General features: G+C 39.4%; 2 protein-coding genes across 3 annotated transcripts; both read left to right on the forward strand.

Annotated features, from left to right (window-relative positions):
* The first annotated feature begins 202 nt into the window (after positions 1-202).
* Positions 203-11051, forward strand: LOC133519667 (uncharacterized). Its single transcript, XM_061853720.1, has 7 exons — positions 203-426; positions 731-906; positions 3683-3857; positions 5672-5829; positions 7545-7716; positions 7963-8087; positions 10834-11051. Exons 1-7 carry the CDS (start codon positions 360-362, stop codon positions 10966-10968), a joined length of 1008 nt encoding a protein of 335 aa, XP_061709704.1. The 5' UTR covers positions 203-359; the 3' UTR covers positions 10969-11051.
* Positions 11052-11610: 559 nt separating this feature from the next.
* LOC133519669 (uncharacterized) lies at positions 11611-17991 on the forward strand. Of its 2 annotated transcripts, none has more exons than XM_061853721.1 (7): positions 11611-12804; positions 13301-13467; positions 13891-14048; positions 14728-14840; positions 15437-16765; positions 17097-17312; positions 17786-17991. In XM_061853721.1, exons 1-7 carry the CDS (start codon positions 12759-12761, stop codon positions 17851-17853), a joined length of 2097 nt encoding a protein of 698 aa, XP_061709705.1. In that variant the 5' UTR covers positions 11611-12758; the 3' UTR covers positions 17854-17991. The 2 variants fall into 2 exon arrangements, with proteins under 2 accessions (XP_061709705.1, XP_061709706.1); XM_061853722.1 differs by having other exon boundaries at positions 13972-14048.
* Positions 17992-18181: the final 190 nt, after the last annotated feature.

Raw genomic sequence — 18181 nt, forward strand, 5'->3', positions numbered from 1 at the left:
ACCGCGCCCCACTTTTGCTATCTCAAGTGGACCGTTTTCTCTAGTCTGGTAAGAACACCTTTCTACCTCAATGATAAGGTTCAATTTACTATAACAAAAAAGTTAAGAGTGTGCTCCACTTTATATCAAAGAGCATATAATCACTACGTTATATCTCCATGGATAGAATATGTATCTTGAGGGCCCCTTAAAGTACTGTACGTGGATTGTCTGGTTGTGCATTACTTGGCTGAGCATTATAGTGAAACGTCAATGTCAAAAGTTTCAAATCCAAATGGCCGATTTTTCGATTGAAGCCGTTACTTTTATTTTCCTCGAATTTTTGTTTCTAAGTTTGTAAAATCATTAAATATTCCGAAATGACGATGTTGAAAGTGAATAAAAAACAACTGAAAATAACAAAGCTGTTTCGCAAAGGAAATAAACGTAAGTATTTATTAAAATATAAGGATTACTTCATGGGAATACGATGGAGAAAGGATTCCCAGCAGTGTAGCAACTAAACTGTACCAACGTATTATTAAGAAGAAACATCCTAGATTTTTAGATTTAGATTTATTTATTACACAACATACGATTGCATTACAAATTACATTCATGTCAATTTATATGAATCTATATTGTGATTGTCAAAAATAAATTCTAATAATGACAAAAAATAACATCATAATCCAGATAGCAACAATTAATAAATGGACTAGTGTCGCTAATATTAATTTGGATGTTGTAGGTCCCAGAATCCTTAAGGAAAAAGATGAAAACAGTGAATTACAGCAGGAGGTAGCGGAACTAGAGCGTAAGCTTCGAGAGAAACAAGATTACCTGTTCCAAATCCAGCGGGCGAGCTACCGGCACCCTGTAGTAGTACCGAAGAGAACTGAAGATAATGATGTTGCTAATACTAAAGTATGTTCTATTTGTATTTTGCAGTAGGCACTTGTTGGATTTTATCTGTGATGTTGGAAATAAGAATTTTTAGGATGATTGTACATGGTAATTACTCATTCCCTTATACCAGGGGTTCCCAAAGTGTGCGCCGCGGCGCCCTGGTGCGCCGTAGAAAGTAAAGAGGGGCGCCGTGAGTTCTATCATTATCCGAAACCACAAATATTCGCGGGTACCTATTTGAGCGCTCGCACCAGTAAATAATATAGCGTCGTATCACTCTTTTTCGACCGTGATTTTAAATTTACAAGGGCGCCGTTGCAAAATACTAAACTTATAACTGCGCCGCATGTTGAAAAAGATTGGGAACCCCTGCCTTATACAATGGTGTTCTAAATAGTCTAATCATCGACCACTAATATCTAATAGACTGATGTAATGATTTGTCCTTAATGTTAGTATTAGAATTGGAGATGGTTGAATGACAAAGAACTGCACTTAAAGTAGTCGACGTAATATTGCACAGTGGCTGCTTACAGCCACTGGGTAGAAAGTACACCTCTCCTCACCCTGAGCCGCTGACGCAATGTTGTCCCCTTGTCGCTCCGTGCTAGCGACCGTTTTCGGGGACCCATATTATGAGTTGGCAAATCACCACCTGCCCATTTTGTCGTGTTTTTAAAAACAAATGATCAGGGCAGGTGCCATAGTATCCTCCACAGTCCCGGTTACCAGTCCACTTGCAACTCAACCCAATAGCCCGGTTTATTTTGGTACCCTTTTTAGGGTTCCGTAGTCAACTAGGAACCCTTATAGTTTCGCCCATGTCCGTCTGTCTGTTTGCTGCCGAGGCTTTGCTGCATGGTCGTTAGTGCTAGAAAGCTAAAATTTGGCATGGATATATAAATCAATAAAGCCGACAGTAGTAGAATAAAATCTAAAACTTTTATTTTTTTAGGGTACCTCCTCTACACGTAAAGTGGGGGTGAATTTTTTTTTTGCTTCAACCCATCAGTGTGGGATATCGTTTTAAAGGTCTTTCAAAACGAATTGGGGTCTTAAACAATCATTTTTTGATAAAGTGAATATATTCAGAGACAATCGCTCCGAAAGAAAAAAAATGTGCCCCCCCCCCTAACTTTTGAACTATACGTCAAAAAAATATGAAAAAATCGTAAAAGTAGAGCTTAAGAAAGACATTAAATGATAACTATAGCGGACATGATCAGTTTAAAGTTTTTGAGTTATCGCAAAAAGTTTCCCCTTCATAGTAAAAAGACGTACTATCCACAGTTCAGTTCATCCCTTGGTTAATAATCTACTATACTTTAAGTTCCAGTTTAGCTTATTGTGACGGAAGAATAACTACGGAACCCTACTCTGAGCATGGCCCGATATGCTCTTGGCCGATTTTTTTACAATAGTCTTACACTAACCGGGGCTTGTCCTTGGTTGCACTGCTATAGTGTGAACAGGGATAGTCGTCGGTTGGTGTCACGTTACATTTAGAGTAAATTGTCTTATTACAAGGGGCTCTACGTGTTAGCTTCGGCCCCACGCACGCCTTCCAAATGTCCGGGACCCCGTGGTCCCGAGAATTTGTAAAAGACAGACATAATACCTACTTACATATGTCCTTTTTTTTTTGTTTGTAACATGTATATTTCTTTGTAGTGCACAATTAAAGCATTTTATTATTATTATTATTATTTGTATCTCCGTTACAAACTCTCGGGTTTTTAAGCCCGGTCATTTATAAGGCGTGCGTGGGGATATAGATCCAACACGTAGAGGCCGTTTGGAGAGCTTTGATGTCATGTAAAACGCCTGCTGGAACCCATTCATGTGTACATAAATAGATACCCATAAACCGGTTTCAGCAGGCATTGGAGGCTATTGCAGAAAAATGGAAAGAGTCCTGGTCTATGGTTTGAATTTGGGTGAAAAATAAGACTGGGCTATTGCTAAGAGTTCCGGACACCTGCCATAACATTGTGATATACAGTGTTACCGAGGCAAGCGGTGACTCGCCACTCGCTAGATGGGCACCTGATGCGCCATCGTTAAGACGGCCAGGCGCAACACCGGCGTGAGCGGCTCAGGGGTGTCGAGAGGTGTGCTGCGCTTTCTCCGAAGTTACTCGCGGCGTTATGCCCTTTAACACTTCCACCCCTGGAGCGTATAGCTCTAACGTCTCCCCTCTGGACGGCCAATTAAGGCAAGCCAGAGCTGAGAATCCTACGGGTCCCCTTGGGGTTCCACTCCGACCGACGAAGACACGCCGGAGACGGAGACCCTGACCGACTCTCTGGAGCACTCGGGTCCGTGGGGTCGTTACTCCCCAACAGCTCGCCACAAGCTGCCCTGCGGGCTTATTATTATTATTATTATTATAATAATAATAATAAAAGACATTAATCTTATTGAAACAGTCCAAAGAAGAACAACAAAACTGGTTCCATCTCTTCGCAACCGACCATATGAGCATAGGTTAAAGGAATTAGGCTTGACAACCCTGGAGCATTGAAACGCGGGAATTAATAGAAACATACAAAATACTTACAGGACACTACAACACACTCGCATTGAGTGATATTTTCACTCGGAATATGTGTGACAGACTGACATAAATAAATAAATATTTTATATACTTATTTATTAAACAAAAATTATAGTTTTAGCACTTCTCGATTGAATTGTAAAAGTTTCAAGGCCTTTTCTTTTTTCTGTTCTCTTCTTTTATTTTTAAAATTGTAGACTCATCATAATCTTTCATTTTAACTTTGATATTTTCCAGTCAATAATTGTGAAAAACCGCATAGACGAATGGCAGAAGACACTGGACCTGGCGGCAATGTTGACAGGCATGGAGGTGGAGTCCTATGGCCGGGAGCACTGCAGCGTCATATTTCACATGCAGCTTGACAGGGAGGTGGATATCAAACACGGAGTCACCATATCCAGAGTAGATGGTTAGTGCTAGATTATTGTTATAGGGCTATTATTCAAAATTCCAGTTGAGTTCATAAATATTCATACATTTCTTCACCTGAATTAGGCCTAAGAAGAAAATTGCCTCGCGCGTATGGCCTATTCATTGCAATAAGGTGAACAAATTTATACATATTTATGAACTCAACTGTACATTCTTATACCACTAATAGTTCTTTGGTAGAAATCCACAATCCGTACTAAATAACTCTATGCCTTTGTACTTTTATACACCATCGCACAAAATGCCGGAAACATATATAAACCAGGAACTCAGGGTCTCTTGGGTCTAAAATTAAAGGACTCATATTGTTTTTACGAGATTCGGCATGTTCTTTTTAAATGCAACTCAAAAGGACTCGAGCCTCTAGATAAAGACTCTTGTCAACAATTTTGCAGGTTTTATCTAAATATTAGCTAAACAATTAAAAAAGGACTCAAATTTCTACAAAAGAATTAGAATTCTAAAAAGAACTCAAGTTTCGATGTAATTATAAGAGTCTGAAAAACCGAGTTGAGCCTGAACCCCTTTTCCAGGCCGCAATCTACAAGGATTTCTCAAAAAAAACCAAATATATCCCAATGAATCCAGCTTTGATGATTCATTTGAAGGCAAGTCTCATTTTCCGAAAGTGCAATCTAATTTGAACCTTAAATCGGAATTGTATTGGCGCGTATGTGGTCGATAAATCGTACTATGCCTAGAATAGGGTTAAAGCAGAAGACTCAAAGGACTCAAGTCTTATCCAAGACTAGTGAGAACTCGAATCAGTTTTCACGTAGTTGAGCTACAAACATGGATAGGTAAGCCTGGAAATCAAATAGACAACAATGAGTTTTGTCAATAAATTTAAAAAATACCTGATTGATAAAACCTTTTACAGTACATATGGTGCTACTTTACCGCACTACTGCGAAAATTAGCATATTACGTTACTGTGTCAAACATTTAAAGGGCCATATGTACTGTAAAACGTTGTACTGTAATATCGCCACTCGTGTCGAATTTCCTATTTTTCGCACTTGTATCGTAATGTACTATTATTGCCCACGAAGACTGGCCGTCCTCCAGCCTGGACCTTAACCCCCTGGATTATGCCATATGGCAGGTTATTGAGGAGAAAGCCTGTGCTAAACCCCACACAAATCTTGACTCCCTCAAGCGGGCCATTAGTTAAGACAGTGACAATCGAAGAACTAGACATAACAATCGTGCGTGCCGCTATTGATGACTGGCCTCGTCTTTTGAGGGCCTGTGTCAAGGCCAGAGGAGGCCATTTTGAATGATATTGTCATATGTAATTCCTGATTTTGTGTACTTCATTTTAATATATAGTTTATTCAACTTTCGTTCGTATATTTTATGCAGATAAAGATTATTGCAGTAACATAATTTAGTAACCAACTAGGTACTATACTACTTTTCCGCACTAGTGCGTAAATTAGCACATTATGTAACTATGTCGAAAATTTAAAGGGCCATATGTACTGTAAAACGTTGTACGATACATGTGCGAATAGGTAATTCGCAACTCGTGTCGATTAAAAACACCTATTTACCTATTTTTCGCACTTGTATCGTAAATAACTATTTAAATCTACTACATATAATACAAATATGTTTTGTATTTTGTAACCTTGTATGTTTGACATGTACATTTATATTGCATTACACAAATTGAATTAAATAGGTATCCATGTTTGCGGCTCAATCACGTTTGAGCCGTTTGGAGGAACATCATATCATTACAAATCATTATACAGCATAATACAAACTTTTAACATTGCCTTTCAGGCGAGCACAAAATCACAGGCTGCTCTTTGCCACTCGGCTTTAACCTGGAGTCGATGCTGGATGGTTGCAACGATGAGGTATCGTTCAAAACCTTCGACGTCATCAGGAAGGCACTCACCGCCTACTACGCTAGACTTGAACAGTATGAAGATCTCAAGGTAACAGGCTACAAGACACTTAACTCGGATGGCTTCTTACATACCTATCAAAAAAAATTGAAAATTGGCTTAGTTAGGTAGGTACTTATTACTCGACTATACTATGCTAGACTTGTATTTGTAGTATGAAGACCTCAAGGTAACAGGCTATCAGCCACTTAACTTGGATGGCTTCTTACATACCTATCAAAAAAACTTTACTTAGCTAGAGAGTATGTAGTATACTCACTACTCGACTAGACAATGCTAGACTTGGACAGTATGAATACCTCAAGGTAACAGGCTATAAGACACGTAACTCGGACGGCTTCTTACGTACCTACCCGAAAAACTTGACTTAGCTGGGGAGTAGTACCCACTATACTATGCTACACTTGTACAGTACGAAGACCTTAAGGTAACAGACTACACGCACTCCAACGCCTTGACAATACAGGTTCAAATATTTGTAAGTACTTTGGCCGCTCCGATACATCGGATGTCGACTATGCCTACCTAGACAACTTAAGTAACTTAACCTACCTAAGGAATTACTAGTACTAGGATACTTTGCCAGACTTGAACAGTATGAAAACCTCAAGGTTACAGATACTGGACACTTAGATGCATCAAAATTATTTTCGTTATCTTGTTTTTGACTACTCATGTCATGTGTCATGTCATGTCATGCTTTTATTTGTTACTTCTATTCCACCAAACAAAACGAGACCAGTTTCATTGTATATCTTTCTTGCTGTAGATATACAAACCAAAACTGAATTTCACGCCAAAAACTCCACATCGTAAAATTTTTTGGGGACTGAAAAGACGACAATGCAACGAATTTGACTCAGATAGTCTCTAGAGAATTTGAAGTTTACAGTGATGAGCGCCATCTATCTGACCCTAGCGAACCCTAGATGGCTTATCGATAATCAATATTATATGCTTGCAATAAGGGTACGTAGTTCCATAGGTAGTCCATAGGTGGCGCTGTAATAAAAATAATAATTTAGCCTAGCGAATTTTTGATGTACTCATCTCACCATGGGTGTAGGCAGGTACAAGGCAAAGGTACCCCCTAGAGCTTAAATTTTACCGCCGCAAATACGCGTTCTTGACAAATGAGTATGCATTTGCGGCGCTTGCAATGGAGACATTGGGCCCGTGATCTTCCGACACCAAACATTTTGTGAGAGAAGTGTCGGTCATAGGGCGGCTCTTTCTTTGACCAGAGTCCAGGCTAAGTTTGGCGGTGTAGAGGGGTAATGCCGCTAGAGTTCTTGCGACCATGCCGGAAGGGGCTGATTTAGGGGAATTCTTATATATTTCGTTTTAGATTTGGTTTTGTTTTAGCATAACTTTAATTTTTAAGTACTTGAATTTTATTATAATATATTAAATGTGGTAAACATGCACTCTGGTAAACACTCTACCCTGATTACAGATTATTGACATATGACAATATGTAGCTATATATTTTATCTTCAAGTTAAAACTCAAAAGTGGTGTATTCAGACATCTGTGTAAATTACTTGGCCAGCTATACAGTGCCGATAGATAGGTACTTCGTTACTGACAAACGACGCACAGCTCAATACGTTTTAAGCTGGACTTTGAAATTTGGAATATACATTATATTATTTTTCTAAGAAATATTATTTTCATAATCAACTCGTAAGGAGATTAAAATGGGGTTGAAAGATTTTAACAGTAATGCAAAGTTTTATTTGCAGGAGTTCCTATCCATAGATGCCTCACTCTTCAAGCTGATGGACGGCACGCAGATGGAAATCACATTCGTCGTCAGAGACGAACTGGAGCAAGACAGCGAAGCCACTGAAAGCATAACATTTATACTGCACTACACTATGTATGACATACGACCTAGAGACTATTCTTTCAAAGGTATGTGTGTTTTTATTTCTATTTGAAGGTATTCCGAACGCAGATGGCGTTCACACTTGTCGTCAAAAACGAGCTAGAGGAAGACAGCAAAGCCACAGTTTATCTATATTTGGAAAAGTTATGCGGAATATCAGATACTTTTGACGCGTTGTTTCATCCGCTATTATTGATGCTGACTGTACTATGAGTGCACTGATTACGTTTTGCTTATAAATACATTTTAAACACTATACAAATGTATTTCAGGTTTTTCAGATAAACCTCAAGAGACGCTGCAGGAACAGTTCCTGTTGTTCAAGAAATATCCTCTGACAAAAGCCTTCAAAATGGCCTTCATCGACGGCGAGGGCTCCTACAAACTGGTCAGGCATGTAAGTGAACAGTTTTATATTTAAACTAGCTGTTCCCAGGATTCATTGATTAAAAAAACTCTTTATACATTCTTGAAATAGAAGGTAATGAAATAGTTGCGAGCAGAAACACAAACAATATTATTTTTATTACATTTTTTTGCAGCAATATATATTACCAGACAGATATATGTTAATTTAATGTTTATGCCAAGATTCATGTTCAACATGTCTTTTTAAAATGTGAGCGTAACTTGGATAGTATCGCAGCGGCTAGGTTCTCGCTACCCTTAAGCTGAGCGTTGTCTGTCGTAACAGCATTGTTTTATACACCATGTTTTTATTTAATTCCGTTTACTCCGGGGTATGGGTAAGTACGTTTAACGAAACTACTGACAGTGTTGACCGAACGTTAATTAGAACTAACCATATTGAAAATTAACCATTACAAATTCAACCATAAACTGTAACCGTCCGGTACTGTAAACGGTCCAAAATGGTTAATGGTCAATATGGTCAATTCTAATAAACGTTCGGCCAACACTGCTAAATGGCAATTAAAAATATATACATAATTGCATATAGCGTTGTAACATGGGCATTACATTTAATTCAACCAAACAATTGAAAACTGTGACATATGAATGTCATTTCAAACATCAATCGCCCGAAATATTACTTACGTTTAGTAGCAAATGTACACACTCGTAATAAAAATAAATTACTTATTATCTCCGAAATGGAGTTAATTAGAATACCGGTGTCTTTGAGAAAGTTACTTAATTCAAGCTCAGAAAAACACTCTTGAAATAAACGGAAATCAAAAAATACACAGTGTATAATATAGATTAAATGGACTAACACATCAATGATACTGACTTTAGTTTGCTCTTACCTATGCATAAGCTCAGAAGCTTTGGTCGGAAAACATATTATTGATTATTATTAATTAAAAACTCAAAAATCTTTCCCAGAGATAAGATCTTGCTAGATCGATTTTTCGTCACCGAAAACTCGCTTATAGCAAATTGCATCAAAATCGTTACAGCCATTTCCGAGGTGCCCTATATATACAAGAATTGCTCGTTTAAAGATATAAGATTATTGCGTCATCTATTGTAACTAGCGTCTATTATTGCGTTTCTTATTCTTATTATTGTATTATAATGCGTACAATACACGCGTCACGCTTCCAGAAATTTTCACATCTGTTCAAATTGCTAATGAATAAACTTATTCATAAAACCATTTGAAAGAATTGTATGGAATGGCCGATACAGGTATATTTTAATGGAATTTTTAGTTTACATGGAGTCAAAATTTTGGAATACATACCTAGTGTATTTGCAACAAGGTACAGTTTAGTTTGCATTTTTAATCCAGGACACGTATTTTATACTCGAAGGTGGCTTTTCTCTAATTAAAATCGTCCTAAATTCACTACTCAGTAAAAAAACCTCTGGATAATCAATTCAAATATTATTTTAAGCCAAATTTTTTAGTTTTCCGTAGGTGAAAAACGCAACCTAATTGCCAAAGTATCCCGCTGTTGTCGTCTATCTGTCTGTCAACGGGCTTGTATCTCATCAACTATCTATATTTATCATGAAGAAAGTGTAATGCCTATTGGCATTAAGTCCGCGTCCGCCTGCTGTACTCTTTTTTGTGTGTAATAAAGTTTAAATAATAATAATAATGCTCAGCCTCTGGCGTCCAATCATGTTCTCTATGACAATTCCCATAACAAGTGTTGGACCCGGGTACGTCCTTAAACTACGTCCAAAAGAGAGGTATGGGCATTGTGAATGTCATCTGGCTTTGTGTGGTAGGGCACAGCACGGCGGATATCATTCCAGATCTAGAGCGGAGCCCAACTGGGGAAGTACCTCCACCTTACAGAAACCCGCAGCCAAATAACACTAGACCCTACTCATAGTGTTGTGTTCCTGCCGGTGAGTAAGGTTGCCAGAGCTCAACGAGGGGGGGGAATGCTAGGGTCCGCAACGCGCATGTGACTCCTCTGGAGTTGCCGGCGTACATAGGCTACGGAGAGTGCTTACCATCAGGCGGGCCGTATGCTTGTTTGCCACCGACGTAGTATTAAAAAAAAAGTGTATTTCGGTTGTTGGGCTTCATTTGAAAAATAATCGATAGAATATGTTTTTACCTTATTGTTATTACTTAAATTCGAATCAAATAAAAAACCATTTATTTTAAACAAGGTTCATATCGTGTTAGTAACATATTAATACTTAAATCTAGGGTTAGTATGACATGAAATTAGTACAAATTCTTACATAAAGGGGCATGTAGCTGCCCCCAGTGCTTCAGCCACGGTGAGTCCCACCGGTCGGCCAACGTGCACAGGATGGTATTCGAGCTGGCGCAATAAATATTGCAATTCTAAATAAATTAATGTGCTAAACTTCTAAAAAATTGCTACAAACATTTTATGTAACAGTCAACCATATAAAAAAGACTGTCATAGGGAACATCATTCGACGCGAGAGGTGGTAGTCACTTGTGTCGTTCATCTATTAATCACACTCGGCCAACAATCGCATGCTTCCCAGCTCTTGGTACCTTAATATTAAATAAGCTCACATACCTATACATAGCCCATAAGATCCCTGTTATTGTAAACAATCTGACGAATCTGTCGGTCACGTGACCTGTCGCGAGTTTAACATTTTTTCCCCATCACAAAGTGCTCAGCGCCGCTAAAGAAGTTTTCACTTCAAAAATCTATTAAATTAATATCTTTCAGCACGACAACCCGCTGAACGACAGCGCCCGTCGCAAGCGTCGCCGGCCCCACGCCCGCGCGAACCACGCCAACGACGATACCTTCCACGTCGAGGACTTCTCCGAGTCCAGTGGGGATGAGGCTGAAGATAATTGAATTATGAATCGGTTAAGCTCACAAATCGCAATGTTTATGTGTAAAATACCACCGGAAATAAATTAGGATAATAAGTATATAAATTCAGTTTTATTCATAAATACCCAAGTTAAATAAAAGTCGTCGTTTCGCTTTTCAAAGTGGATATGTGTTCGATTTTTGATTAACAAATACTTACCTAGTAAGAAAACACAAGATATAGATCGTGCCATTAACGATGACGCGCGCCTTGACTCGTAGTGTCATGTTATTAAAGGTTATATTTGACAAATCTGCGCGTCATCGTGGAGAACACGAGCTATATTATTTCAATTGAATAAATCGTGCACATACCTATAAAAAATAATTCCATGCAGTCCTATAAACGGTAATGAATGATGTTTTATAATCCAAATAATGGTTTATCGATGGAAATACTGATATCGCTACGAGTATATGTAATATATGTATGTCTATTAAGATATGAAAAATAGCCGGGTCCACACAGAGCGAGCATACCCGCGAGGCAATTTCCTCACGCACAAAACGGCCAGTGTACACGTTCCTCTGCCGAGGAAAACGCACGCGCCGCCTCGGCCGAGGCACGTCTACAGTGTAAATACACTGGCCGGTTTGTGGGCGAGGAAATTGCCTCGCGCGTATGTTGTTTGCTCTGTGTGGACCCGGCTAATCACTTTAATTCGAATCTTACAATCTTTCATTCGGAATAACCGAATTTTCGAGCTAGAGTATGATAAAAGTGGAATCTGGAAGTAGGTACATACATTTCTTTAAAAAAATCAAATATATTTTAAAATGATAATGCTTCAATATAGCCTACATTTCAATAAACAATCAACTGAATTTGAAACCTTAATTTTGAAGTCGGTTAAAAACAGCTCGGCGCGATTTTAATTTGCATCTTTCTTAATAACAAACCAAATTTTGCGCTCCACAAACACAGTATAATGATTTATGATAACACTAGGAAACTATTGTGTACGTGTGTAGCAATAAATCAAGAATTGTCGTCAATAGGTTACCGCAAGTGCCATTGCAAAGGTAACTAATATAACTGAGACCCCGTTGGTTATGAGCTTTACGCGAACTTAAACGTTAGCGACTGCCACAACTTACAACACAGTGCATCTCTCTTAGTAGCGCAATACGAGAGATGCATAGTAAGTTAGTTTACCTAGTCGCTAGCGAATATGTCAGAATCAAACTCGTGGAAAGGATACCGTTCGCCACACTTTGTTAAACACTCTTTTACTTGTTAAATGCTTGCACTTGCTAATACCTTGAGTTAAAAACTTAGTCAAATCTAAACTCGGTTTTGTAGCATTTTCCGAAAATTAAATGTTCATAAACGCGACGCTCTTTTGGAATTATTCAAGTGTTTTTTCTGAGACCCTCAAGACGCATAAGACGTGTTACTCATACTTGACATTTTTTTACATAACACGACGGTGGCAAACAAGCGTGCGGGCGCTTCATGTTAAGCAGCAACCGCAGCCTACGGGCGCTTGCAACTCTAGTGGAATTGTTACACGCGCGTCTTACCTTCCGTCAAAAAGATTTATTGCCAAAAACCTAATATTTGCATAGGGACTTATTATTTCGGTATTTACGCAACTAACATTATTGAGGTGGATTTTCTTTGTTCATAAACATGTATTCAGTAACCGGAGCAGGCTAAAGACAATGGCGGACTATTTGAACAGCTTTTTCTTGTGTTTGTTCAAACACGCGCTTATAAGAGAGGGGGGCTCACTACGGTTAGAGTGGTGTTAGTATACATGTAGCGGACAATGAAGACAATAGTCGTGTGTGCTATATTTATTTTGGAGTTGGTCTGTGAGTATTAATTATTTAATATAGTTCAATTAACCCTCGTCTGGTATTAATAAAAATAAGTCAGTAGCTGGTCAGTAGATATTAGATAAGTTACGGCACAAAAAGCTTTTTTTTACTTTGAAACTGAAGATTTGTTTTCATAAGAAACCATATGCCTGCAACCAATAGGACAGGCCTTGGTCCTAGTTTTATACTCAATGTAAGTTTATCTTATTTTCTTTGAATCTATACTACTTATATCAATACCTACTTAAATAAGCTTGTGATTGTATTGACTGATAAGATTTAGGTAAGTATGCAAAATATCGAATTACTGGCTTATTTCAAAGTGATTTTTACTTTCATTATTTTCGCGTCTTATTTGAATGAAACAAGACTCAACTTTACATCACAGTAAAACATGAAGACAAACAAATAAACAAGTGTGCAATTGAGTAATGTTCTTGTAAAACTAAGTCCTACTATTGTATATACTAACATTTATTTAAATTTCTAGCCACCTTCCCATTCCCGGAGCCCGCGTACTATGATACGTACGAGCCCCAAGAAATCCAAATACCAACTCTATCACACTCTCCCGACCTCTACCAGCAACAACAACTCTACATCAAGCAGCAGAATGATAACATCCGCAGGAACTATGAGAACTTGTTGAGGAATCAGGTGAATATACGCTCATACACATTTTATTCAAAAAACCAGTAAAAAAATAAACACTAAAAGTAAAATAAACAAGAAACACGAAGAAAAAAATATACGCTTTATAAAATTTATAAAATGGGGTCATGGTATCCTTAAAGTCGAAATTTCAGAAGTAAAATATCAAGGGCTAATTCACAAATCAATAGTACCTTGACGTTTTCAATCTTCATATTTCTAGTCAATAAAAACTAGAAAAATACTGTTCAGGCGAGAATCGAACTTTTAGGCTTGGAAACCACCACAAAAAGCTCTCCGACTGCGGAGCTTAATTCCAATATATTTCCACTTTCATTGTTGTACACGCCTTAGAAGCGCCCCTAGCGACATCTACCATAAAAGTATTGCACTAAATAGAGTAACAAAACCGCTTGAATCCATGTCCAGATCCTGACGCGTCCGAGCTACAATATTCAACCAGAGTTGAACACCATACGCGAACCGTATATTAACTCGATCCCTCTTCAGCGGCCGATTCAACGCGCTCAGTATGAGGCGCCCTTAACGCCGCAATACTATCCTGTGCAGCGCCAGCAGCCTGTTCGGTAGGTATACTTGATATTATATTTGTTTACACAAGGAATTTTTCAACATTTTTCTTGTCTGTGTGATAAGGATCCTGACGAAATTTTTAACCATCTTTTTGCATTTTCTTCGAGAGCGATTTTTCTGTTCTATAAAGCATAACCGAGGTTTGAACCCACAATTATTGACCACCACAGTGTGGTGACCACACCATATATTGGCGCCACTTTTTGATATTTAACAAATTTTACACATATCAGTGAAAGAATAAGGATCAAAGTCAAATGGCATTCTAAAAGTTTTACTCATGTGTCGAACTCTATTTCAAATTCTCTTTGGCCATACTTTGTGAAGTGGATGTGTAGTTTGCATTGAACAGCAATCGTAACAATTTCGACTGTCACATACCCAACTGATCAGCTGAAATGTATGCAAAAACACCCTGTTGGATGTGAAGGACCCAGTGTCTTAACTAGAAGCCAAAAATATGTCTAGCCGAGGGACTGAAATCGTGGGTTAACCATAACTTCATTAATACAATTCAGTACAGAAATTCGAAATCTTATTTAAAATTACGAAAGTTTAATTTAACTTTGAAATAAAAATGCTTTTCTACTGTTGTAGCAGTTGTCTGTTGTTATTGTTTTGTTAGTGTTCTAACGGATGTTTTGTTCTGACCACCATTTATGTCCCAATTAGGCAATACCAGCCAGTGCAAAGCCAGGACTTCCAAGTAGCAACAGAGGCCCACGCCGAGGCCGGGAACTCTCAGGTCGCGAGCCAACCGACAAACAACCCGTACCATTATGCGCGTAAGTCACTGAAAATGTAGAGTTGTTTGGATCAGCTAATAGTCACGATATCTAGTTAGAAAAATATCGGAATGATAAAGAAAACTCGGTAAAACAAAAATTCTGCCAATATAATATTATGCAAAACTCTGTGTGGGGGGCGCCACTACCATAACATAACAATCTCTACCGCGAAACAAGAAAATCTAAATTTCGTTATCTAACCTCTATATCACTCTTTCGTATTCGAGCGATGAAGAGGCAGATAACTAAATTTCGGTTTTTGTAAACAAACCGCCTTGATGCATCAATGTCATATTATACTATCTGTGAAACCTTGTCAAAAAACAGTTTAAGGCACAGTATGTATAAGTTACTCTATGGTTTACGAAAGGTGCTAGTGCTGCACTCTGGCGTCTCTGGCGGCAGAACATTGCAGTAATACTCCCAATAAATAGAACACCGCAGAATTGATTTTGTACTTTAGCCGTTTTAAATTTTATATAAATATACTATAGAAATAATGCAATGCAATATTATTAAATCAAATCAAGAGAGTACGTATATCTATGCGGTCTTATCTATCTGCTATGTTAATTCGTAATTACTGTTTCTAGAATTCAACGCAGAAAATTTGGCGTATCACCCGCGAATCCAGCAAGTCCTAGCTTCAACGCCGCTCCAGAAACGCTATTTAGTGCTCCACCCCAACGGAACCATTGAGCATATCGACAAGATCGAACACATCGTCGAACAACACCCTAATTACATCTTATTGAACGCTGGAAGCGTTACACCACAGATTGATAGTACAAGACCAGGTTCAGCGCAAAATCCGTTGGCTCCACAGGTCCCAGTTGCCCCTGTTGCACCAGTGCCACCGAATACCCCACCGGCACCAAATAACCCAGCAGCACCCGCTGTACCTGCGGCTCCAGTAGCCCCATCGCCACCAACCGCCCCTGTAGCACAAATACCGAATGCACCAAATGCCCCAGTTGCACCAGTGGCACCTAATACCCCACTGGGACCAAACGCCCCAGTGACACCAGCAGTATCCAATGCCCCATTGGCCCCAGTACAGGTACCGGAGGCGACTCCAGTTGCCTCGTTCCCACCAACGGCTCCTGTAGCCCCAGCGGCACCTAATGCACCAACGGCCCCAGTATCCTCAGCTGCTCCAAATAATCTAGCAGCACCAAATGCACCAGTTGCTCCAGTTACCGCTGCAACGCAACCAAACGCTGTCGCCACACCCCCAGTAGCCCCAGCACCAGTCAACCCAGCCCCGGCACCAGTAAATCCAGTCCCTTCGCCGGTAAATCCTGCACCGGCACCAATTAATGCAGCACCAGCACCTGTTGGTCCAATCCCTGGACCTGCTGAATCACTTTCACCAGTTAACTCCAAACCTGCACCTCCACCCCCAGGACCTCAAACTGGCATCGTGCCTGGCCCAAAACAGACGGTTCAACCACCAACCGGACCAACTACAGCCCTTCCACCCGTTACCGCCCAAACAGCTCAACCACATGTCCTTTTAAATGGCAATATTCCACCATCTGTGATTCTAAACGGTACCATCCCTGGGCCTAAACCTACAGTCCCACCACCAACCGGCCCAACTACCGAGCTACCACCGGTTTCTGCGCCCACAGCACAACCACCAGTGTGGGTAACAGCTACTGCAACTGCCATTTACCCTCCACCAACTACTCCTTTACCACCAGTAACTAAGACACTGCATCCAACGGTGACAACAAGTACACCACCACCAGTGACAGCAATCACCTCTGTACCACCAGTAACTGCGACTGCCACAGCCTCTGCTACTTCCATAGAAGTGACAACTCCCGTACCCCCGACCACTGAAGATTCTAATAAACTGGATTGCCCGACCACGGTGGCTCCATATATCAAACCAAACAATACGAAGAACGATATTGGTAAGTGTTCAGAAAATAAGCAGGTATTTTGACCAACCAGTAAATTCTATCGCAAGCAACTATCGATCTTATGAAAAAAGCCATTTGACTAGGTAGATGCCACTAAAAGCCTTTGTTTAGCAGTGGATGCGTTTATTCAGCGTCATAATTCGTACTAAAATTATTTTCTTATGTATTTCTTTATCAATAATTAAAATTAATAAAATAACTTGTACCTCCGTGTCTGAATTTAGCGTGGGTAACAAATAACTGCACAAAATGCCGGGAACTTAGTCCTCGTTTTGAATTAGGCTTTAGTTTTAGTTGCTTTAGATTCTCTTGGATGTTTCAGACGTACTTCAAGTAAATGGCGCGAAACCAGAAGCATGGTTCAGGACGAAGGACCTTGACTTCTGGGAGAAGCTGAATACCAGAGACGAAACCTTCGACGTCGTGTACTTCTTTAACGTACCGCGACAGCCGAGAGTGACGAAGGAAACTATAACCACTATACATGCTGACGGTACTGTGGTGGAAGAAGTGACGCAGACCATTTGTGACGACAAGGGTGAGTATTGTAAGAAGCTGGAGATAATAGGGAGTGCGATAACTCAGTTAACTGTAGAGGCATCCCAGGAGCTCCCGGCTTATTGGCGGGTAGTGATATTATCAAGTTGTATATCAGATTTAGGCCTCGAGATAGTAACCTTCTAACACGCAAGGCAGAGAGGCGTTGAGAGTACTGACCCGCTTATTGGCGTGAAGTGTCAAAAGATTTTATTTATACCGCAAGGTGGCAGACCCGTTAATGCGGGTCCCTATTGTCGGAAGAACTTGTTCTCTACTTCTGATCAGATTCGATTTTTGTGGTTTCTTGTTGTTGGCAAATAAGCGCGCGTTTACGGCAACTGGTAGCTTATGTATGTACATCACCGAAAACGAATTGAGAAAAATCGCCGTACATTATCTTTTTTTAAGACAAACTTCGGAGTGAATAAAAAAAAAGGAAAACTCAATGGTTACTTACTCTTTTTTTTTCAGATTCACCACCAAAAATTATCCGAACTATTACGGTCACCAAACCTGATGGCACCCAGTCAACGACGTGAGAAGAACTATATTGGATTCAAATAAGTTTTAAGTAATTAAGAATTATTTTAGTCTCTTCTGTACTCTTGTAATGCTCTCGGTGTACTTTTGTATTTGTAACTTTGTTTCCATAATGTAAATAAAGTGTTTAAGAAATATATTCGCCTATTTAATTTCCATTTCCTTGGTCCCCGCGTAACGATCGGTCTAATAAGAGCAGAATAAACTAAATTAAAACAAAGTATTGGAAAAAAAGGAAAATTTGACAGGTCGTCGGGAAAGACATTTTCAAGTGCTAAGTTCTCCCTGGAAGGTTACCTAAGAACCACTGAGGTAAATGCTACGCCG

Source organism: Cydia pomonella, chromosome 7, assembly GCF_033807575.1.
Source record: "Cydia pomonella isolate Wapato2018A chromosome 7, ilCydPomo1, whole genome shotgun sequence".
Classification (NCBI taxonomy): domain Eukaryota; kingdom Metazoa; phylum Arthropoda; class Insecta; order Lepidoptera; family Tortricidae; genus Cydia; species Cydia pomonella.

Excerpts from the sequence above, each read along its gene's own strand:
- LOC133519669 (XM_061853721.1), top strand. The coding sequence starts at position 12,759 with ATGAAGACAATAGTCGTGTGTGCTATATTTATTTTGGAGTTGGTCT. Across the intron at positions 14,841-15,436 it reads CAACCCGTACCATTATGCGC|AATTCAACGCAGAAAATTTG; the intron begins GTAAGTCACTGA and ends TACTGTTTCTAG. Across the intron at positions 16,766-17,096 it reads CAATACGAAGAACGATATTG|ACGTACTTCAAGTAAATGGC; the intron begins GTAAGTGTTCAG and ends TGGATGTTTCAG.
- LOC133519667 (XM_061853720.1), top strand. The coding sequence starts at position 360 with ATGACGATGTTGAAAGTGAATAAAAAACAACTGAAAATAACAAAGCTG. Across the intron at positions 907-3,682 it reads ATGATGTTGCTAATACTAAA|TCAATAATTGTGAAAAACCG; the intron begins GTATGTTCTATT and ends GATATTTTCCAG. Across the intron at positions 7,717-7,962 it reads TAGAGACTATTCTTTCAAAG|GTTTTTCAGATAAACCTCAA; the intron begins GTATGTGTGTTT and ends AATGTATTTCAG.